At 44.6% G+C, this 22,774-nt stretch overlaps 2 protein-coding genes across 2 annotated transcripts in view; one reads left to right on the top strand and one right to left on the bottom strand.

Moving 5' to 3' along the window:
* The window catches only part of KANSL3 (KAT8 regulatory NSL complex subunit 3), a 54,199-nt gene extending 45,027 nt beyond the window's left edge, over positions 1-9,172 (bottom strand). The window contains exon 1 of the mRNA XM_030310473.1: positions 9,154-9,172. The gene's annotated coding sequence lies outside the window, so the exon portion shown is untranslated. The remainder of the gene's footprint in view (positions 1-9,153) is intronic.
* Positions 5,747-22,774, top strand: part of FER1L5 (fer-1 like family member 5) — a 53,024-nt gene continuing 35,996 nt past the window's right edge. Inside the window, exons 1-14 of the mRNA XM_032592629.1 lie at positions 5,747-5,993; positions 7,868-7,920; positions 8,536-8,627; positions 9,333-9,441; positions 11,166-11,220; positions 11,683-11,792; positions 12,956-13,084; positions 14,143-14,205; positions 14,974-15,024; positions 18,685-18,715; positions 19,325-19,440; positions 19,673-19,796; positions 20,235-20,287; positions 22,140-22,208. Of these exons, the coding sequence (XP_032448520.1) occupies positions 5,909-5,993; positions 7,868-7,920; positions 8,536-8,627; positions 9,333-9,441; positions 11,166-11,220; positions 11,683-11,792; positions 12,956-13,084; positions 14,143-14,205; positions 14,974-15,024; positions 18,685-18,715; positions 19,325-19,440; positions 19,673-19,796; positions 20,235-20,287; positions 22,140-22,208 (1,140 nt within the window). The 5' untranslated portion in view covers positions 5,747-5,908. The remainder of the gene's footprint in view (positions 5,994-7,867; positions 7,921-8,535; positions 8,628-9,332; positions 9,442-11,165; positions 11,221-11,682; positions 11,793-12,955; positions 13,085-14,142; positions 14,206-14,973; positions 15,025-18,684; positions 18,716-19,324; positions 19,441-19,672; positions 19,797-20,234; positions 20,288-22,139; positions 22,209-22,774) is intronic.

Below are 22,774 nucleotides of genomic sequence, written 5' to 3'. Positions count from 1 at the left end.
CAATTCCAGACTGTTTCCAATAGGATAGTGAGTATTCTCTATAGCAGAGATGTCAAAACCTTAGTGCTTACTTTGCAGGGGTTTTGTTTTGTTTGTTTTGTTTCCAGTGCCTTGGCAGACATGTTTAATCAATTACAGCCCACTGTGAACCCACATGCAACTTCAAAATCATTTCTCCACACAGGACTCCAGAATGTCACTACCAATTGATTGGGGTTGGCCATCTCCTCCCTAAAATGCCTTTCCTTCCTCTGATATCCTGTGGGATACACTTGGCCTTCATTCACTCACAAATATTAAATTCCTACTATGTGATAGGTACTGTGCTAGGTGCTGAGGATACAGCACTGATGAGGCATGCATCTTTTTAATCTACATAAAAAAATTGTTAAATTTATAACTGTGAAAATAAGGGCTAGCATTTAAAGAATACCAAACAAGTTCCAGGTGACATAAATGACTTATTTCTTTTAACCCTCTCAATGGCTTTATATGCTAGGTTCTATTATAGTTGTATCCAAGGAGGTAAAGTATTTTGCCTGATGTTACACAGCTAGTAAGTATCAAAGGCAGAACTGGAACCCAGACAGTCTGGCTCCAGAACCTAGGCATTTAATCCCTCACAGCTCCACTCCCCACCATGCCTACTGTGATTAGATAAAGAGCAAGGTGATGAGCATATAGAACAGTGAGCCAGCCTTGGCTTGGGTGATGGGAAAGTTGTCCTTGTGAAGGTAACAATGAAGCTGAAACCAAGAGAATGAGATAATGTGGTATGTGTTGGGAGAGAAGGTCTCCAGGAGAAAGAACAGGGGGGAAAAAAGGCTCTGAGGCAGAAAGGAACTTGATAACATTAAAGGGGGAAAAAAAAGGTGAGAACAGTACAACTAGGAAACAGGTGAAAAGAGACAAAGTTGGAGAGAGACATAAGCCAGAACCTGCAGGGCCCTAGTTGTCCCAGTAAGAATTTTGGTACTGACCATAGACTGCCTTGTGTTAACTTTCCTGTATTTGGTAAATAAAGAGTAGATCCTCAAAGTCACGGGCATTAACCTTCTTTATATCCTTCAGCAGAGAACATAGCCCAGGACATAGGGCGTGGTTTCTGTGTTGACTAATGGTCTATGTATTGGTTGACAGATAGCAGGACACCAAGGCAAGAGACATGGTTAGAGTTGAAAAATAAATCTTTACTACTTCATATCCACTAGGATGGCTAAAAAGTCAACAGTGACAACAAAAACATGGTAAAGAGCACCTGGCTGACTCAGTCGGTAGACTGTGAGTGTCCTGATCTTGAGGTTGCGAATTCAAGCCCCGTGTTGGACAGAGAGATTACTTTTTTTATTATTATTACAATTTTTTTTAACATTTATTCATTTTTGAGAGAGAGAGAGACAAAGCATAAACTGAGGAGGGGCAGAGCGAGAGGGAGACATAGAATCTGAAGCAGGCTCCAGGCTCTGCGCTGTCAGCACAGAGCCCAGTGTGGGGCTCGAACGCAAGAACCATGAGATCATGACCTGAGCCGAAGTTGGATGCTTAACCGACTAAGCCACCCAGGTGCCCCAAGACTCCTTTTTTAAAAAATGATAAAAAGTGTTGGCAAGTATGTGGAGAAATTTAAATCCTCATACATTACTGGCTGGATTGCAAAATAATGCAGCCACTTTGGAAAACAGTATGACAGTTCCTCAGAAAGTTAAACATAACGGTAATTCCATTCTTACAGGTATACTCAAGAGAATTGAAAACATATGTACACATAAAAACAAGTATACAAGTGTTCAGAGCAGCATTATTTATAATAGCTAAAAAGTGTTAACAACCTAAATGTCCATAAACTGGTGAATGGATATATAAAATGTGATATATCTATACAGTGGATTTGTTAAGCCATAAAAAGGAGTGAAGTACTGATACATGTCACAACATGGATAAACCCTGAAAACATTACACTCAGTTAAAGAAGCCAGTCAAAAAAGGCCACATATTGTACAATTCCATTTATGTGAAACGTCCAGAACAGGCAAATCCATAGACAAAAAAAGTGGATACATGTTTCCAGAGGTTAGGGGAAGGGGAAAATGGGGACTGACTGCTAATGGATATGAGATTTCTCTTTAGGGTGATGGAATATTCTGGAATTAGTGGTGATAGTCCCACAACATTGTGAATATATTAAAAACCTGAATGTTACAGTTTAAAAGCCTGGATTTGTGGTATGTGAATTATATATCAGTAAATCTGCTATAAAAAAACTTTATTTTTTAAAAACATTTATTTTGAGAGAGAGAGAAAGAGTGCACGTGCATGAGCAGGGGAGGGACAGAGAGAGAGGGAGAGAGAGAATCCCAAGCAGGCTTTGCACTGTCAGCACTAAGCCTGACATGGGGCTCAATCCTGTGAACCATGAGATCATGACCTGAGCCAAAATCAAGAGTCGTATGCTTAACTGACTGAGTCACCCAGGAACCCCAAAAACTTTATTATTTTAAACCACTGAGATTTTGGAGTTGTTTGTTATCTCACTATAACATAACTCATCCTGACTGACACATTCAGCCAGGCTATCAGTCTAGTGCATGGGCAGAGTAAAGACATGTACAGACCAGCAGACACTCAAAAAATTCAAAAAGCTATGGAGAAGTGTGTCCCACTAGGATGAGAGAGTAACTTAAGAATGAAGAAGACATGGGATCTGGGAACAGGATCCAACACAGGAAACAGACACAGGGAATTCTAAAGATGATGGTGAGGGGAAGTGCCGGGATGGTAGCTGTGCTACAGGGCTGGGGAGCAACCAGTGTATGCTGGACAGAAGGCCAGGAGGGATATCCCCAGGAAAAACAGTAAAACTGGTAAAAAAAAAAAAAAAAAAAAAAAAAAAAAAAAAAACCTGATGGATTTGAATCTGGGGGAAATTGTATTAAAAGGAGTATCACAGGGGCACCTGGCTGGCTCAGTCAGAAGAGCATGCAACTCTTGATCTCAGGGCCATAAGTTCGAGCCCCACATAGGGTGTAGAGATTACTGGGAGGGGGGTGGGGGGAGGAAAAGGAGTATCACAGAGCTACTGAAGGATGTTGGAAGACTTGGTCAGACTTTCAAGATAAGCAAGCAAATGAAAAAACAAAGCAACTCCTAACTTACAGTAAAACACAAAGTTATATAAGAAAGGATATGGAATGAGAGTGCAGTTGACCCTTGAACAATGCCGGGATTAGGGATGCCAACTACCCTGCCTTGCACAGTCGAAAATCCATGTATAACTTTTGACTCCCCCCAAACTTAACTACTAATAGCTTACTGTTGACCGGAAGCCTTACCAATGATATAAATGGTCAGTTAACACATATTTTATATGTTATATGTGTTATGTACTATATTCTAATAATAAAGTGAGCCAGAAAGAAGAGAATGTTACTAAGAATATTATAAGGAAGAGAAAATACATCTACAGTACTGTACTGTATTTATTGAAAAAAATCCACTCACTAGTGGACCCACACAGGGGTGCCTGGGTGGCCTGGGCAACTGACTCTTGACTTCTGCTCAGGTCATGATTCCAAAGTTGTGGGATCAAGCCCCAGGTCGGGCTCTGGGCTAAGTGTGGAGCCTGCTTGGGATTTTCCCTGTCTCTTTCTCTCTCTCTCCCTTCCTCTGTTTCCTCCCCCACTCATACTGTCTCTCTCTCTCTAAAATTAAAAAACAAAAAAACAAGGGGACCCATACAGTTCAAACGTGTTGTTCAAAGGTCAACTGTATATTACTTGATATGCAGTGAAAAAATATACATCATCATAGTAAAGATAATAGTGAATATAGATTTAGTCCCCAGATGAGGTATCATTATATTGGGAGAACAGAATGCAGAAAAGGCAGAGTGAGAGAAACCTAAACTCCTGTGCATGATAAACAGCAGTAGAAATGTCTGAAAGTGATGAATCAGGAAGTTTTGGGAGAGAGACGCTGGGAGGCCAGAAGAAATGACAGATGGGGTAAGAGTTGACTTAATAGACAACGTGTCAAATTGAAAAATTCAAGGGTTGCTATTTAGAAACATAGAGGTTAATATTAGTAGAAATGACCAAAAAGAGCACTTCTTGCTCCATCTCTCCCACCCTTTATTCTCTCTCCCTGGTACTTATCTTGGGCCAGATTTCTGCTGTTTTTCTATTTATTCTCCCATTAGTGCCATGTAGGGATTTTTATCTTCTCTCTGCCCTGTTCCTTCCTCAGCACATCAGTCTTACTGTTTTTTTCATTCTTTGCTAATTTGGGAGATGAGAAATGATTTCTTGCATTTCTTTGCTTGTTATTGATGGGCTCAAAATTTTTTACATCTTTTCTTGGTGGGGGGCAGGTGCTTTGGAATCCAACTTGGCAAAGTGATAAATGGTATCTCATTTAGTTTCTTTGATGAACAGAAACTGATTTTTGCTACATCTTTTTTTTTTTTTTTTTTTTTTTTTTCCATTTGGGCAATCATATGTTATAAACTTTCCCCCATCTTCCTTGGGAATATTCGTCTTTTTCTTATTGAATTATAAAAACTCACATTAGGAGCACCTGGCTGACTCAGTCAGGTGAGCATACAACTCTTGATCTTGGGGTTGTGAGTTCAAGCCCCACATTGGGTGTAGAGATTACTTAAAAAAAAACCAGTCTTTAAAAAAAACATATATTTTAAAAAAGCTCATGCAAAAAGGCTACTAACCTTTCAAACAATACCTATGTTGCACATAGGTATGTATGTACCTACTTTGATATTTGTCGTTTAAGGTATGTTTTTCTGCATAGGAATTTAAATTTTATGGGGTCAAACCTATCAGCCTTTCCCTTTTCAGGGTTTGCCTTTCATGTCAATGATGTTTGGTTTGGAAAATCACGAACAACGCAAAAAGCTTTGTGTTGTGTTCAGATTTCAAGAAAAACTGTCAGGAAGAACTTTTTCTTTTTAAATCTGCTGCAGTGGAAAGCAGTTGTAGCACCAAGATCCCACATGTAGCTTTTTCCCCACATGTAGCTTTTTGAAAGCCATGCGTCTTTTAGGAGGCATAGTGAGGTTACTGTTAAATTGTTTCATTGGCTTATATATGTTCTTAAAATATCCATTAATCTTTGCACTTTTGGATAAGATGCAATTTATACAATGTTCAGACCGTAAGCAGAAGAAATCTTAGTGTGGAAGAGATGAGAGCAAATGATCCAGCTCCATCGTCATGACAGGAGGCCTCAAGAGTAGTCAAGATGCCATAGCAAAACTGTACTGACGTTGAAATTTTTCTTTCACTTTACATAAGAAAGTGACATAAGAGCTCATTAATTAAAAAGCTGATTTTTTCCCTTTTTTAAAGACAGACCCATTTCTGGACTTAGGTTTCCTTTAGAAAAAAGGAGGCCTACATATCTGCTTACACATTAGGAAGGGATTCTCCTGAATCTTTATTGAAACAGTCTTTGATTTCCCTATTCCTTTTCTCACATCACCTCGCTTCTCTTATTTTCTCATCTAAATTGTGTGACTCTGGCAATGATTCACTCCAGATAACTTGCTTATGTAAAGAGGAAACATTAACTGTATACCTGATCTTGAAATCAGGACGGTGAGAATAAGACAGAAAGAGAAAAGAAAGAGGAAACGCAAAGTGGCCAAATTATTTTGTTTCTACAGGCCCAGTCACCTCAAGCCACTGGCTCCATACTCCTGTGACTTCTTCTTCCTGTCGTTCCCCTCCATTCCTCTCCAGAACCAAGAACCACTCACCTTTGTGACATCACTTCTACTGCTAAGCAACAGACCTGGGGCTCTCTTCACCCCCATGAGCCCTGGGAGAACGTTGGACCAAGGTGCTCCAAGAAGGAGGCTTTGCTGCAGAGGGAAGGAGAGGAGGAGGTGGAAGACATGCTGCGGGTTGTCGTGGAGTCAGCCAAGATTAGCCCACCCCTAAGCCCCCCACCCAGACCCTGCGTGTCCATCTACTTCCAAGGTGAGAGCCAGGATGGAGAGAGAGCCCCAAGAGGGAACATGCATTCAGTGAAAAAATAGACTTATTGGTGCCCTGCTCTATAAAGATGCCCTGTGTGACAGAAAGGTGAGGTAGACACCGTCCAGTTCTTTCAAAACTTATGTTTATTGCTATTATTTCTCCTATTATGACATCTCTGCCTCCCGTTTTTTTTCCAGGGAAATGGCTACAGGGAAAAGAGAAGATTAATACTTCTCAAGCTGCTTCTGTGAACTAGGGCTTGTGCCACAAACTGAGGCTTAAAAAAAAAAAAAAAGTACCTGCTTCATAGGATCGATGTGAGGATTTTAAAAGATAATATGTGTACAGCTCTTTGTACAACATCCAGTAATGACCATTCCATCCTACGAGAGCCTTTTCATAAACATAATGATTTTTTCTCCTCACAATGATCCCACGAGGCAAGTTTTATTGTCTCCATTTTTTATAGATAAGGAAAAGTGTCCAAGAAGGTTGGGGGATGAAAGGATTTGGGGGAGAATGTGAAGGAGATTAAGTATGTCTGTGTAACACAGAGCTGGGAGCAAAAAAGAAGAAGGCCAGGAGAAATAGTCTGTTGGTGGAAAGTAGGTGGAGGTGGATGCAGGCAAATGAGGTTTCCTAGCACATGTGGGGAGTGAGAAAATTAGGGCCAAGAGAAAGAAGGCACAGTAGTTTCTATAACAGGCATGAGTAAAGAATGAGGTTCCTTAATTTGTTTTTTCTGGGTTGTGAAACCGTGCTCACTGAATGTGACAACACCCCTCAGAGAGTGGACATCTGGGACTCCAGGCTCAAGGGCCATACATGTTGATGTCCCCAGGTACAGGTTTAGAGAGGTGTAGTGGACGTTTAGTGTGTCTTAGCTGTGAGCCAGGGGATAGCCTGATTCGGAGCCTTCTTTCCTACCACCTCGAAGGCATTATCTTTCTCCTCCCAGAAATGCCTCTTACAAAGATGCCTAAATCCCAGACTCCTGGGCTTTCCCACAGATTTACCTACAAATTCTTATAACTGAATGTTTGATATTTTTCATTCCCTTTTCACCTTTCCGAGCCCCTCTTCCCCCATATACCATCCACTACCCTGCACCCCTTCCCACTACCCAGCAAGTGCATGCTTGCATACACACTCTCTCTCCCCCTCTTTCACATTCTTTCCTTGGGAAGGATATCAAGGTAATTTAGCAATTTAGAGGTTTTTTGCAGCACTATAGATTGTTCTTTGTTAAAGATATTTCTGGAGGAAGGGGATTTTAGTGGATAAAGAACTCTCAACCCATTATAGATGTTTTGGCATGACTTAAGGTCCACTAGACTTTGGTAACAAACAAACCTTTAAATCTCAATGCCCTAACACAATAAAAGTTTATCTCTTTTTCACACCAAGTCCTGCATTGATGGGGCAGCAATCCTGAGTGGCTCCTCCAGGCAGGGTTTAGGGACCAGCTGCTTGCTGCTTTTAGCAGCAAAGTCATCCTGGCACCACCCTGCCCATAGATCGTGAGGGTGGATGTGAAGAGTGGAGATTTTAGGAGCCGATCTTGGCAGTGATGAAAATCATTCCCACACTGCGTTTGCCAGAACGAGTCACGCGGCACCACCTGGCTGCAAGATGACTAGGAACTATGTACAATGGAAGAAAATGAAGCAAACACATTATCTGTCACATGGGATGATGTTACTCTTACAAAAAGTGAGAAATTTTGAAATGCCCAAAGTTAAGAATCAACTTCGTGGCACATCTCCCAATGTAGATTTGAAGTTTTCTTAGAGTCCTACCTCTCTCTACCACACTTGAACCTAGACTTTGAAATATTTCCTACCACCAATGACAGCCTCTTGGTACCTTTGCAGATGTCAAGAGGAGAACTAGTGAAGTGGAAGGGAATAACCCCACATGGAATGAGGTAAAACACATCAGGACAAATCCAAAAGAAGCAGCGACAACCCCAATAGTGAATTTGGGTCCTGGCCATGCTCAGAATTCTAGAGAGAGGACAGGGAGCCTCACAAGCTTTCCCCAAGGCTAGGGCATCTCAGCCTGGGAGGAGCCCCTGAGCCGATATGGCTGTGCAGGTCTGAGGGTCACAGCAGCCACATCTGCCCAGAGCTGTTCTTGGCCCTTCCCCTCCACTCCGGGGATGGACCCACGATATAGCCCATGTTGTCCAACCTGGCCATCCTGATGTTCCCAGAAACCTGAAGCAGAGACCAGGCTCCCTGTGCAGGATCCCTCTCATCTTCCATCCATCCATATCCCCCACCCCCACCCCAGGTCCCCAAACTCCATAACTACTAAGACGCCCATGATATTGCCGTCACACTGCAGAGTCCAGGAAGGGTGCTCAGCATTTTGGTGAAAGGTAGCTAATGCCATCCTATTAAGAAACCAGACTTGAGAGAGGTTCCTCAGTTGAAGACAAACAATGTGCCAGCTCATTCCCTGCATCTTTCCTCCTTTCCTAGAAGGGTGGGAAGGGGAGGGTGGAGGAAAGATGCTGACCTCCCCGTGCCTCCCACAGACGCTAATCTGGCACCTCTGGGACTGCTCCTTGCCAAATGACTCTTGTCTGCAAATCATCCTTCGGGACATGGGCGCAATAAAGAAAGAAAGGTGAGGCAGAGAGAGGCCGGAGGCTGACTCTGTGATCAAAAGCCACAGCACATGCTGCATCTCCTGTCTCTATGCATAGCTCACTCAGGTGGCAAGGATCATACCCATTCCAGCTAATTAATGGGGGAAAAATGGTGGGGGATCTGCGGAAGGGTGGTGAGGCTGGGTATGCAGACCAGAACCAGGACCGTGGGAAGCCAGGGGCAGTTCTGTCTCTTCTGAAACCACAGAATCTCAAATCTCTGCTTCTCTCTACCCAACCCTGGTTCCCATCATGGACACATTCTAGTACCCAGTGGAGACTAACACCCACTGAGACTGGAACTAGGGCATCCCAAGTCAAAATTCCTAGGATGGGGAATCTGATTGGCCAAGCTTCCATCAGGTGTCTACCCCCGGTCCAATCAGCTCTTATGTGGTACTGTTCCCATTCAGGAGGAGTGTGAGAAGGAGCTTCTGGGAAGGGGCTGGGCAGGGCAGAGCCAGTAACTGGGCACCCAGTGCTCAGAGCTCCAAAGTCAATTACCAGAGACGCGAGAGTCCTGCGTCCTCTGGTGGATGCTTCACATCACTGCATTCTTCCTTCAGCCTCTGTGTGGACAACACAGCCTGTAATAGAGAAAACCCTAGATAAAGTCATGCCTGGGACAGAAGACACCCTTTCCCCTTGGCTCAGGATCTTATATGTATTCCTCATCTCCCCAGGTTCATTGGCCTGGCTACAGTACTGCTCCAGCCTTTGGTGCAAAAACCAAGCAACGTCCTTTTTGTGAAGGACCTGACCCTGCTTAACCATGCCATGATGTCCACAGATGTGAGTTGGGCCTCAGGAATGGTGGCTAGAGGAGTGGGGGGAGCCGGTGAAGCTGGGATACTCCACTTTAACAGAGGCCCAATGCCTCCACCAGACAGCACTTCCTGCCCTAGGAGGCCCCATCACATTGCCATCATCTCCCTGACCTCCCCATCCTGCCATCCATCTACCCTCTCACCCCTACATCTACCCATTTAGATTGATTAGTCAGTTGTCCATTGGGTGTCAGCCACCATGTTAAGCCTGGGATGCAAAACTGAATGAAGCCCATGGTCCATTGATACTACTCACAGTGACAGGTGCTCCAGCACAAGGGTCAGGAAGGCTAGGTCACTGAGGTCAGGAGGAAGTGAATGACTCCATGTGAGAGGTAGCAGAAGGCTTTGTAAAAGATGTGATTGAGATAGATGGAGGCAGACAAAGACCAACCAAAGGAGAATAAGCAAAGGCTGTTTATGCAGACCTGGTTGTGTATTTTGGCAGAGACTCAAATACAGGCAGAGGAGGGGGAAAGCTGTACAGTGGAAACAGGGAAGGCTCTCCGTGTGCCCTAATTGGAGGCTACTGGTGAGGGAAGCTATAAGCGGACCAGCTAGAAGCTGGGCATCCTATGTGATTGGTTAGGGGTATGTATTTGGATTTCTCTGGTTGGTCCTAGGTGGAAAGAAAGGACAAAAATTAGGGAAGCTATCAGTTATTAATTAGTCAATCAGTTTAATTAGTTAATCAGTCAATTAGTTAATTAATTAATCAGTCCTGGCTATTGGAGCCAATTGTTACAGGGGTTATTGTTTGGCTTCCTGGACTGGTTGCTAGAGGAGTACTCCGACTTCCTACAAGCCTGACTTAGAAATAGCAGGCTGACTTCCCAGGATGGTTACTGTAGATTTATTGGGTTGGTTTCCTGAATTGATTGCTGCAGATGTGGGTCAGAGTTCCATTTTTATATAAGGTCTGGCCACTGTCCTTTTGTATATTGAGTTTCTCAGTAGGCCCGAGTTTGCCCAATGGACGGGAAAGAAAGACAATGCCAGGCAAGGGTGTAAGGTGCATGTGTGGAGGCTGGAGGGAGACAGAGGCAGACAGCAGGTGCAGGGAGGGTTGGTTGCTGTACTGCTGGCACACGGGAGTTGGGAGGATGTGAAGGGAGTGGTGGGAGAGCTGAGACTAGCTGAGACCAGGGGCCTGAGGTGAAGGGCCTTATGGTCTATGCTGGTGAGTTGTGACTTTACTCTCATCGGTTAGGGCACTTACACAGTGTTTAGGAAGCAATTCTAGCAAAGGTCTAGAGTTTGGATGGGTAGTGAGCACTTGGAGGCAAGAGGTTAATTAAGAGGTATTTGCAGGAGCCCTCACCTGAGGTCAGGAGAGTTGGGCTAGGAGGATTGCTGTTGGCATCAGCAGTTCTGGACTGGTCCCAAGGTGCCTCTCCCTCTCCTCCCTACTCCACCGCACCCCCCTTGTCACCACCACTACCATGTGCCTCTTCTATTCTCCACATCCCCTCTGCTATAACCCATTGCTCTCCCCCTACCAGTTCATAACCTCCCTCCACCCCAGACTTCACAGACCCCATGGCGTGGCATGGCCTGGTACCATGGCCATCATCGCTCCCCACAGGGGGACTGGGCATGAATTCAGCCAGGCCAGGTAAGGTTCCAGTGTTATGATGCGGCCAAGGATAGCAGGATCTGGCTTAAAGCTCCCCTGCCTTTGCCTTGCAGTGCACTGTCACTCTACAGGTGGCCCTTATGAGAAACCAGGATATTGAGAAGATAGGTATGTACTTGGGACTTACCCCTGCTCTTCTCCAAGCATAGCTGGATGGGCTCTTTGGGACTTTTGAGGCCATCCTTCAAGGCCTACAGAAAGATTATGACCAGGTTAGGGTTTAGAGGCCAGATCTCGAAACACCTAGCTGAGGTTATCTGTCCCCGACCCCCCCAGCCCCGCCAGTATTTCCACTTGACATCTCTAGAGATAAAGCCCAGCCTCCAATGGCTGCAGAGGGAAGCAAGAATAGCCATTCTAAGAGCCCCCCCATGTGTGGAGTGTGGGGCCCAGGATTACTGAGAGTGAGAGAGAGCCTATTTTCTGAGGAGGACATGTGCCCCTTTTGAGGCCTCTTGGCCATGGTTTTAGTCAGCACCTAGTCACTAGGGATAGAACAATGAAATGTGGCCATTGCCTCAAAACCTGAGCCCCAGCCTCCGAGAGCCCACCCAGACTGTGTTTCCCCAGGCAATGGCGACCTTCTGAGCATAAGTGCACAAGAAGTGGCTATGCAGAAACTGATGGTCCCCAGCTCCACCATGTCTAAGCCTCTGTCTTCAAAGCCTCAGCACTTTCAGGTGAGGACCTTCCAGGTTGAAAGCCCTCATGATTCACCTGACTGTCTCACTGCATTCCCAGTTCATCCCCATCTCTCCACAAAGTCATGGCAAAGGGCCAGAGCTACCGGTCTTCTGAACCTTGCTGCACATCTTGCTTCTCTGGGTGCCATTCTGAGCCACTTCTGTAGGAAGCTGAAGCTAGAGACAGCTCCAGTGAGGCATAGGAGGCACTGTTGGCTGTACACCAACCAGACCTGGCAAGTCCTAGGGAGGTGAAGCAGAAGGCCTGACCCTGCCCTTCAGGAGGAAACACAAGGCTGGCCATCCTGTGGCCCCATCCCTTTCCATCAGGCTAGTTTGCCCAGGATAGAAGGTCACTGTGCCAAATCACTGCCCTTCCTATGTAGTAGAGGTTAGGGCAAAATTCTGACATGCGACCTGTTTGCCAAGTTTGGCCCTCTCTTGTCCCTGAGGGACAGTAGCTGTATGTATATCATTCCCTGAAGGGTCCCTGGACTTGATGGAGACACATGAGGCCTCGTGGAGAAAGGCCAATCCATAGCCTGGGCTGGGAGATCCATATGCAGTTTACTATCTACAGTAAGATGGCAAGTTTCCATGACTCTGCCCTGCTGGCCACTGCCAACTCCTGTTCTTTCTCCCCTTGGGCCTCAGCCAGCCTGGGTCTTTTCTGGACTCTGCATTGCTCTTCCTCTCCTTCCTTCTAATCTAGGCTGAGTCCCAGTAAAATATATAAAGGGGAAAGAGAAATAACAAGTCAGAAAGTAAATCACAGATCATTGATTCAATTGCGTGGAACTTTAAAATTCATAATTCCTTAAAAAGATTGTAGACAAAAGTAAAAAAAAAAAAAAACCAACAAACTGGGTAAGATTAGACTTCATTCTGTGTTCTGTAACAAGTCCATAGCAATTGAGAAACACTAAGTCTACACAAGATGGAAAGGACAAAGCAGTGGAGGGGACAGTTCCCAGAAAAGGAAACAGAAGGAGCCACAGCCTTCCCAGCACTTGTCTTCAGGCTGGCAGCTCCCTGTGTGTCTTCCTTCTGTCTGCAATAGATGCCTCTCATCAGAACACTTTGTTCTTTAAGAAAAGAGTCTCTGTTGGAAAAGGGGGAGCCCAGGCCCCAACATGAGGTTCCCCTGTGTTCCCGTGTAGGTCCGAGTGAAGGTGTATGAAGCCCGACAGCTCATGGGCAACAACATCAAGCCGGTGGTCAAGGTGGTCATTGGAGGCTACCAGCACAAAACACGGATCAAGATGGGAAACAATGCTTTCTTCAATGAGGTGGGCCGCACATGACCTTCAGAGCTGAACAGGGCACTTGGGCCAAGTGGGCCAGCCAGAGGCTGGGCATTTCCCTCAGGCATCAGGCAAGCTTGCATCTTCCACAAACACTGACTGAGCATTGGCCAAGCACTGCTTGGCACTGGAAATACAAATGAAATAATTTGAAGCCTCACACTGGAAGAGTCAGTAGACTGTGGAGGGAACGAGCATGTGAACACATAAACAATGAGAATGAGATAAGATTGGGGTTAACAGAGATCTGATCTGGGGGTGCTGTTAATGCAGCACGAAATGCAGGCCCAGACCATGTATGTCTTGTCACTGCTGAAGCCCTAAGCTGTAGTATTGTGTCTGATACACAGTTGGAAGTCCATGAGTACTCACTGAATTAATCAGTGAATAGACCAATAAATAAAAGATTAAAGCACAGTGGAAGCAGGGAGGAATGGGTGGACTGAGGAAGGGCTCCCGAAACCTTCAAGGAGGAATCTACCAGTGAAAGAGGGACATCATAGAAAATTAAAAGTGAGGAAAAAACAACTGTGTCTTCAGAAGCCTAGAAATGAGAAGCAGCAGGACTTGGCAGAACTGTAGATATGAATGTGGCTGGAGGGGAGTGGCTGGAGGGAGGCCTGCAAAGTGCACTGGGACCCTGTCATGGATGACACTTGGGAGTCACGGAAAGAATCAGGAGAGTGACGGGGCTGGGTTTGCACTTGGGAAAGAGGTTTCTGGCTGCAGCAGGGGCTGGGGAGCAGTGGACTGATGGGGAAATCTAGAAGGAGGCAGAGGCTTGGGTCTCCATCCCAGGGCAGCTAGCTGGGCCTTGAGCCGCTCATGACAGATCCTCCTGGGATTCCCTACCCCTGCCCTTTACCTAGGCAAAACACCCCCTGCAGGAGCCTGGCAGGCCTCTGCTTCTGGAGGAAGAGTATGAAATGGGCAAGGGCTGGGGCAAGAAGCTTGTTATTCTGAGCCTCCAGGCTTACTGAGTCCTTGGGTGAAGTGGTGGAAGAAATGTCATCCAACCCCTATCCCCATTCTCTCTACATCAGATCTTCTTCCAGAATTTTCATGAAGTGCCTGCAAAGTTCTTTGATGAGACCATCTTAATCCAGGTGAGGAGCCAAACAATATGGGTCCATTTTCTTGTCCCACCTCAATCCTTGGAAGGACTTCAGCTCCCCACCCCCACCCTTGGAGCCAGTCACTTCAGATGGTCCTTCTGACCCCAAGACACAACCTCCACCACCGTCGTCACTCCCTGGCAGCCCAGACTTCCCACAATCACTTAACAAATGTTATAGAATACCGCTAGACCCTGAGCTGGGCCCCGAGGTGAATAGCCCCTTCCCATGTGCCAGGATTCTCATGTCACCAAAGGACCCCTCAAATGTTCCCTCAACATGGGACATTCCATTCCCTATCAGAAGGAACTCGGTAACAGTGGTGAATGTGTGGTTACCAAATGCCTCCTATGTGCCCAGCACAGGGCTAAGGGGAGCAAGGAGGTCTCTCCCTTGAAGAGTGTACATGTTCTTGGGAACACCGGAACATGGGAAATGATCAAGACAGCGTGCAATGGAGAAAGTCGAGTGCAACAGTTTTCTCTGGGCTGATCTTTGGGTTGACCAAGTGGATTGGACCCTCTGATCAATTTCCTCATCAGTAAAATGGAACTAAAATTCTGAACCTTACAGGGTACCTCTGAGAATTAGATGAGAAGAACTATGTGGAAGTGTGGGCCATTAGGAAACATTATATAAATTCTAGAGGGCCATTAGGAAGCATTAAATACATTCCAAATGTGCCCTTACAATCCCTCCCATGGGGATGGGGGAAATGAGGGATGTGAATAACAAATCTTTCTGGGAACCCCTCTGCAGGTGATGAATTCCACACTAATGAGATTCAACGCAGAGATCGGGAGATTCCAAGTGAGCTCTGGATGAAGGAGGAGGTTTGGTGAAACAATTAACAGAGACTCACCATGGGTTCCATGCCTGAGTCTAGGGGCAAAAACTTGGATTTTCCTGCAGAAATATCCAGATTTGAATCTACCCAAGTTATTCAGAATCTCTTTCTCATATCTACAATGGGAATAATGACATACTCAACCCACAGAGTTGTTGTAAGGATAAATGTGTGTACCATTTATGAAAGAGCTGGGTGCCATGTTGAATACAATGGACACATTTCAAACCTCTGCCTCCAGGAAATGGAAGCAGAAGGTCCAAAAATGCCAACCTAAGAAACACAGAGAAAATTGCTGTCTATGAGAACAGAAAGAAAGGTTTGCTTTGGAAAGACACAGGCTGGGAGATAAGGAAAGCTGACACTTATGAAGGGCTAAATAAGATTCTTCAAATCCAGGAAGATCAGGAAAAGGTAGGGTTGCCAGATTAAATACAGGATGTCCCATTACATTTGAATCTTAAACAACAGGTACTTTTTAAATATAAGTATGTCCTAAATAATTGCATGGCTCCTGACGAATACTCCAGGGGACATACGTATACTAAAAATGTAGTCATTGTTTATCTGCAGTTCTAACTTAAGTGGGCATCTATTTTTATTTGCTAAATCTGGCAACCCCTGGGAAAGTCTTCCGTGTTGAGAAAGGTATATTTAGGACAAATCAAAGTAAGGTTTCTTTCTCACTACTTGTAATAAGCACATGAAGAGTCATGACCTGTCCCTCAAAGAAGCAACATGGGCTTCGAAATGAGAGATTCTGGAGAGGTTATATGGCAGGTGGTAAAAAATGTTGTGCTTTCGGCAAAGACCATCGCACAATTTCCAGACAAGGACTAATGATAATGAACTGTTAAATAATTTATAGACATGAGAGAAAACTGAGCCTTTTTTTAAAATAATTTTTTTAATTTTTTGGGGGGGGTGGAGCCTGGGTGGCTCAGTGGGTTAAGCATCCAACTTCAGCTCAGGTCACGATCTCACAGTTTGTGAGTTTGAGCCCCATGTTGGGCTGTGTGCTGACAGCTCAGAGCCTGGAGCCTGCTCTGGATTCTGTGTTTCCCTCTTTCTCTGCCCCTCCCCTGATCATGCTCTGTCTCTCTCTCTGTCTCTCTCTCTCTGTCTCTCAAAAATAAACATTAAATTTTTTTAAATACATATATGTTTATTTATTATTGAAAGAGTGCAAGCCTGGGAGGGGCAGAGAGAAGGGGACAGAGGATCTGAAGTGGGCTCTATGATGAAAGCAGCCAGCCCAAGCCCTATGCAAGCCTGATGCAGAGCTTGGGCTTACAAACCGTGAGATCATGATGTGAGCTGACGTCAGACACTCGACTAACCAAGCCACCCAGGCGCCCCAATGAGTCTTTTTCCTTAAATTACTTCTTTGAAAAATTTCAAACATACACAAAAGCAGAGAGAATAGTATCATGAGTTCCCACATCCCAATCACTCAACTTCACTAATTCATTGCCAGTGATGTATTGTCTACCCCTGGCCTACCTCCCCACCCACTGGATTATTTTGAATCAAATCTAAGACATCATATTTTTAAACATTTCAGTTAATATTTCTATACATAAATATCTTATTAAGCATAAACAAATGTAATTATCACATTTTAAAACCTTTATAATTCCTGGATAGCATTAAATACTAATCAGTGTTCAAATTCCCCTAATTATCTTATGAATTCCTTTTATGTTTTGTTCAAGTCAGGATCCAAACCAGGTGCGTACTCTGCAGTTGGTTAAAATGTATTTTTAGGTCTCTGTGATTCTGTTGGTCCCGCTCCCTTTTTCTCCTTGTAATTTGTTAAAGAAAGTGGATAGTTTGTCCTGTAGAGTTTTCCTCTAGTCTGGATTTTGCTGACCGCATCTCTGAAGGATCATTTCACATACCTCTCTGCCCAGGTGTTTGCTGTCTAGAGGCTCGCTAGATTTGGGTCCATTATCTGGCGAAATGACTTCAGCAGAAGGCACAGAATGTATGTTGGTCTCTCTTTTTATGTCGTTAACAGCCATTGATGATCACTGCCTGGATCTATTGCTTCATTAGGGGTGCCTGAGTTTTTCTTTGTTTTCTTCCAGCTTTATTGAGGTATAATTGACATACAATGAATTGCACATATTTTAAAATGTATCGTTTGAAACGATCATCACAATCAAAATAATGAACATATCTATCACATCTATCACCCCCAAAAGTTTCCTTGTGCTCCTTTGTAATTCTTCCTTCTCACCCCCATCCCACCCACTCCCATCCCCAGGCAGCCACTGGTCTGCTTTCTAGAACTATAACTTGGTTTGCATTTTCTCAAATTTTATATAAATAGGATAATACAGCATGTATTCTTTTTTGTTTGGCTTCTTTCACTGGCATATTTATTTTGAGATTCATACATTTTGTTGCATGTGTTAATAATCATTCCTCTTTATTGCTGAGTAGTATTCCACTGTGATTCTAACTTACACTTCCCCAGTGACTCGTGATGTTGAGTACCTTTTCATGTGCTTATTTGTCACCTATATATTTTGTTTGTTGAAGTGTCCAGATCTTTTGCTCATTTTCATTGGGTCACTTTCTTACTGCTGAGTTTTGAGGCTTTCTTATATATTTGGGATACAAGTCCTTTTATCAGATATATGACTTGGAAATATTTTCTCCCAGTATATGATGTCTTTCCATTTTCTTAAGTGTCTTTCAAAGAGCAGAAGTTTTACATTTCAGTGGAGTCCACCTCATCAAATTTTTCTTTTATGGATTGTGCTTTTCTTGTTGTAGCTAAAAAAATCTTTGCCTACCTAACCCAAAGGAGTAACTGAGTTTTTTGGGTTTTTTTTTTTTTAATGTTTATTTTTTTTTTGAGAGAGAGACAGAGACAGAGTGAGTTGGGGGAGGGACAGGGAGAGAGGGAGACACTGAATCTGAAGCAGGCTCCAGGCTCTGAGCTGTCAGCATAGAGTCCAATGTGGGGCTCAAATTTTTGTACCGGGAGATCATGACCTGAGCCGAAGTCAGATGCTCAACCGACTGAGCTACCCAGACATTCCAAAAGGGTAACTGGGTTTTAAAGCAGGCCTAACATGAAGAATTTGGGGACTACTCTATGGAACCTTCAGATGTGGGATACAAGGGTGACCTGAATATTTCGCGGTGCCTTGCCACCCGCCGCCTTCAATCCTGTACCACAACCCCAACCCTCAGGCCTTGGTCAGAAACCCTCTCCCAGGGGAAAGGGAAAGCCCATAGTCTCTTTGCCAGCTCCTCCCTTAACCATCCTCTTCCCCAGGATGGGAGACACCTTTCTCAATCCAGAAACAGGGAAGAGTCAATGCTGTGTTGGCCAGGCAGTGCTATGTGGTGGTTAAGGATCCTTTCAATCCAGATCTCCTCGTGTAATTACTAGTTGTAAGACTTTAGGCCCTTTTCTCACACTAAGTACCCTCCTCTGCAGAGTGGAGTTAATAATGGACCAACTTCTAGGTTGTTGTAAAGAGTAAAGGAGTTAGGGCAAGTTAAGTTCTCAAGCACTAGTGGCTAATACTGTCAGTATAGTACTATTGTTCGTTAGTGTTGAAAATCTTGAGTAACTAATCCTTACTCTACTCTTGTCTTTCCAGACAGATATTGGTTTTATCTACCGTTCTGCAGGTAGGTAACAGTTGTTGCAAATACGTGTGCCTTCTGAGAAAAAGCAGATCAGTTGTCCAAACATCTCAAAATTCCTGTATGTTCAACACATGGGGGGAGAGTATTAGAGGGTATGAATTATTTTCTGTATTTGATAATATTTATAATCATAAGATCTTTCTCTGTAAAACTTCAAAGCATCCCTTTGGATCAAATGCTAACCTTTTATTGCAACCTGGAATTGAATTTCTATTTTTTGAGGCCAGTATTGGGGGACTGATGTTTGAGTAGAGGTTTCCACTGTAACCATCACACACAACCTGGCCACAACATACATACCAGGTTGAGGTTTGGACTTAGGGTTGGGGAAAATGCTTGCCTCTCTCAGACCAGGATACTAACAACTGTAGGTTCCCAGGATGGGAGAGAGGGGTCTCTGTTTCCTAAAGGCAATGGCTGGTAGCCTGCGAGTATACTAGCTTTGCCCAGTGGTAGAAGTGACTCCCATTTTCCTCTGCTACTGTATGGGAACCAGAATTTAGGAGACACACTTCCACACCCCTCTCCTGGTTTCAGGGAAGAAGGATGGAGACTGAAGGCCAGTCTCCCATGGGCCCTCTTCCCCTCCAGGTCACACACTCCTGAGGAAATGGTTAGGCCTCTGCCAGCCAAATGAACCCAGCAATGGTGTGAGAGGCTACCTGAAAGTCACCATTTGTGTCCTCAGTGTGGGAGACCAGGCTCCGGTGAGGCTTCCCTAGACACCCCAATAACATTTCCTACTGTAGCTGCTTCTGTAGGGCACCCCTGGGCCCTCAGTGTGGCCACTGATCTTCACCTGCTTTAATTCGTACACTGTGTCACTCGAGGATTGTCCATCCCTCCCCTATACCAAGTGGAATGTTGGGGAAGCCAAATCTGATGGCCATGGCCACGGCCATCCTATGACTCTGACCCTATCAGGTCTGGTCTCTACAGGTAGATCAAAAGCTGCCCTACGGGACTGATGACACGAGCACTCAGATCTTCAAGTCGACGGTGGTCCCGGTCAACTTGGCCTACTTACATTTCTTCATCTACTGCGCGGAGGACCTTCATCTCAGTTAGAGTCAGGGTGGCGGGGAGGGAGTGACCCTGGAGGTTCCCTACACAGTGGCGACCTGGATTCTCCTGGGGCTTCCCTGTTCCATTTTGATGCTAACCTAAGATTTAGGTGGAGAGGAACAGGTGAGACTGAAATCCACCAAAATTTGTTTTATGAAGGCCCTACAGATACCCTTTAAAATCGGCCATATGCCCCTGACTGTCTTCGATGCCCAGAGGCAGACTCACAGTTCCCTATGCTAGCAACCATCCCTGCTGCCCATTATGTGGCATGACACATACCAGCACATAGAGATAGAGTGGAAATGGGAGAGGTCTGCCTAGGGGGCACCATGCCAATTGATGGCATAGGTTTCAAGTGGTTCTATCACCTCTCCATTTCCTCCCCTTAAAAAAAATACTTCTGTCTCATAAATCTTGTAACTCTTGTTCACAGAGAAACAGCACTTAGTGAGTCCTGTGTTGGAGGTGGAACTAATTGGGGAAAAGGTAAGTGTAGAAAGGGTCTGAGGTTTAGAGAAATTGTCACCTAGATGGTGTATGGGGAAAGATGGAGTTGGTGGGCAGGAGCCCAGGATTAGTATCTAAGTTCCTCCATCAATGGGCTGTGACTGATCACTGGACCAGGAACTCGTTGAAGGTGGAGGCCATGGATTAGTCACCCTGTATCCCAGAGCTGTGCTCAGTGCCCTGCATGGAGAAAATGCCCAGTGAAAGCCAAATATACACAAAGTGCACAAATGAGTGAATGAGTGAATGAAACAACATGCCCACAGACAACACTGAAACTGTCACTGTCTTCTTTGGGCCTCGGTTTCTTCATCTATAAATGGAAGGTTCTAGGCCAGAGAGTTGCTGACATTCCATGATCCTCTGTAAATAGAGAGTAGCATTTTCCAAAGTGTGCTAATGGATGTTATGTGCAAAAAAAAGGATCCTGTGTTCAAATTTGGGGAATGCTGGGTTAAGGTTAAAGAGGTTTGTCTCTTTAAATTCATAAACCATAGAATTCATAAACCCTGGTTTCTACCATATTCTACCTGTTAAAAGTGTCATTAAATCCAGCCCATACATAAAAGGAGGGAAATCAGTGTCTACCTTTCAAAGGAAGATATACCAAAGGATTTGTGGACATATTTTAAAACTACCACACTGAGTGGGGTTTGGGTGCTCTGGTCTAGGGAGATGCTCTTGGGTGATAGGTGGCACACAATTTTCAAAAACTTTAGTATCTCTGTGGTTTTCTTAGTGTGTATTTTTTTTAATGTTTATTGTTGAGCGAGAGAGAAAGCGCATGCACGTGCAAGGGGGGGTGGCAAAGAGAGATGGGGACAGAGGATCTGAAGCAGGCTCCAGGCTCCAGACTCCACACTGACAGCAGAGAGCCCAATGTGGGGCTCCAACTCCCCAGCTACGAGATCGTGACTTGAGCCGAAGTCAGACACTTAGCCAAGTAAGCTACCCAGGCGCCCTGATTTCTTAGTGCGTATTAAAAAGTTCAGTCAGTCCAACCAACTTTTGATTTCACCAACATGATTGCTTAGAATAGAGCCAGGTTTAAAAATGAAGTCAAGTAGGGGTGCCTGGTGGCTCCGTCAGTTAAGCATCTGACTCTTGATCTCAGCTCAGGTCTTGATCTCCAGGTCATGAGTTCAGGCACCCTATTTGGCCCTGTGTTGGGTGTGAAGCCTACTTAAAAAAAATGAAGTCAAGTGATGCTTTGGAAAAGGGTATAACATTGTGTACTGCCACTGTCAACATGGTTTTTGTTCACTTTTCTATTGGGATCTTAGAGTTTATCTAACAAAATCTATGTGTATGCATTCATATAAGAAAGTTAGTAATGCTATGACTATTTAAAAGCAAAGTCAATTGAGGGGCACCTGGGTGGCTCAGTTGGTTAAGCATCCAACTTCGGCTCAGGTCATGATCTTGCATTTCATGAGTTCAAGCCCCGCATCGGGCTCTGTGCTGACAGGTCAGAGCCTGGAGCCTGCTTCGGATTCTGTGTCTCCCCCTCTCTCTGCCCCTCCCCCTGCTTGTGCTCTCTCTCTGTCGCTCAAAAAATGAATAAATGTTAAAAAAAAATTTTTTAAATAAAAACAAAGTCAATTGAAAGATGATTGAAGGGCAAATATTAGGGAATCTGGAGATGGGAAGATATACAAAGGACTGAAGTTGTAGCTGAGAAGTTGTCAAAGTGTCTTTAGACCATTCCCGTGATCAGCCCTGTGCTGGAGAAAGCATCCATCTGTGGGCTGGGCTGGAAGGGCTGGAAGCTGAGGCCAGTGGAGGAAGGAGGGCACAGGCTGGCACTGACACTGCTGTGGAATGTTTCTAGCTCAAGACAAATGTGCTTACCCAAACCGAGAACCCAATATGGAACCAGATCCTGACCTTCCGGATTCAGGTAGATATCGCTGTTCCATCTTGACCACTCTCCTCCTCATGGCCCACAAACGAAAGAAAGTTTGGGTGTTTGTGTAGGGGTGTGGATAGAAGGTAGGAGCCAAGAAGCATGGGGAGGATGGGGGGCAGGACCTGCCTGATGGGGAACATGAAGAAGGACATGTTACAGAAAATTTATTTGTCCAGTGTTAAGAAATGAATGGGCCATACAACTGAACTTTCCAGAAAACTTAAAATGCCCTTTCACATACCTTACAAAACAAAACGAAAAAATCATTTAAAATCAATTTAAAGACTTATTCTAAGTTGCATTGTGCATTTTCTTATCATCTAGGCAAAGTGCCCTGAAGATAATTATAGCTCTTTGTTAATGGCCTAGAGGTATTGTGGGAACATAGTTAGTATATGGGCTACATGTAGTATGGGCTATTTGTGCCTACACTAAATGGCTCCAAGATGCTCTTTGTGGGATTCCGTAGTCTGATTTTTATAGTTTTTCAGTCCTTCTTAGTCACCTATCAGTGGTGTAGATGCCAGTTCTCTTAAAGCCTGGGAGAGCCTTGTTTG

The sequence above is a fragment of the Lynx canadensis genome, chromosome A3 (genome assembly GCF_007474595.2).
Source record: "Lynx canadensis isolate LIC74 chromosome A3, mLynCan4.pri.v2, whole genome shotgun sequence".
Lineage (NCBI taxonomy): Eukaryota > Metazoa > Chordata > Mammalia > Carnivora > Felidae > Lynx > Lynx canadensis.
Note: the sequence above shows the minus strand (reverse complement) of the source record. Positions and strands in the feature narration are given on the sequence as shown.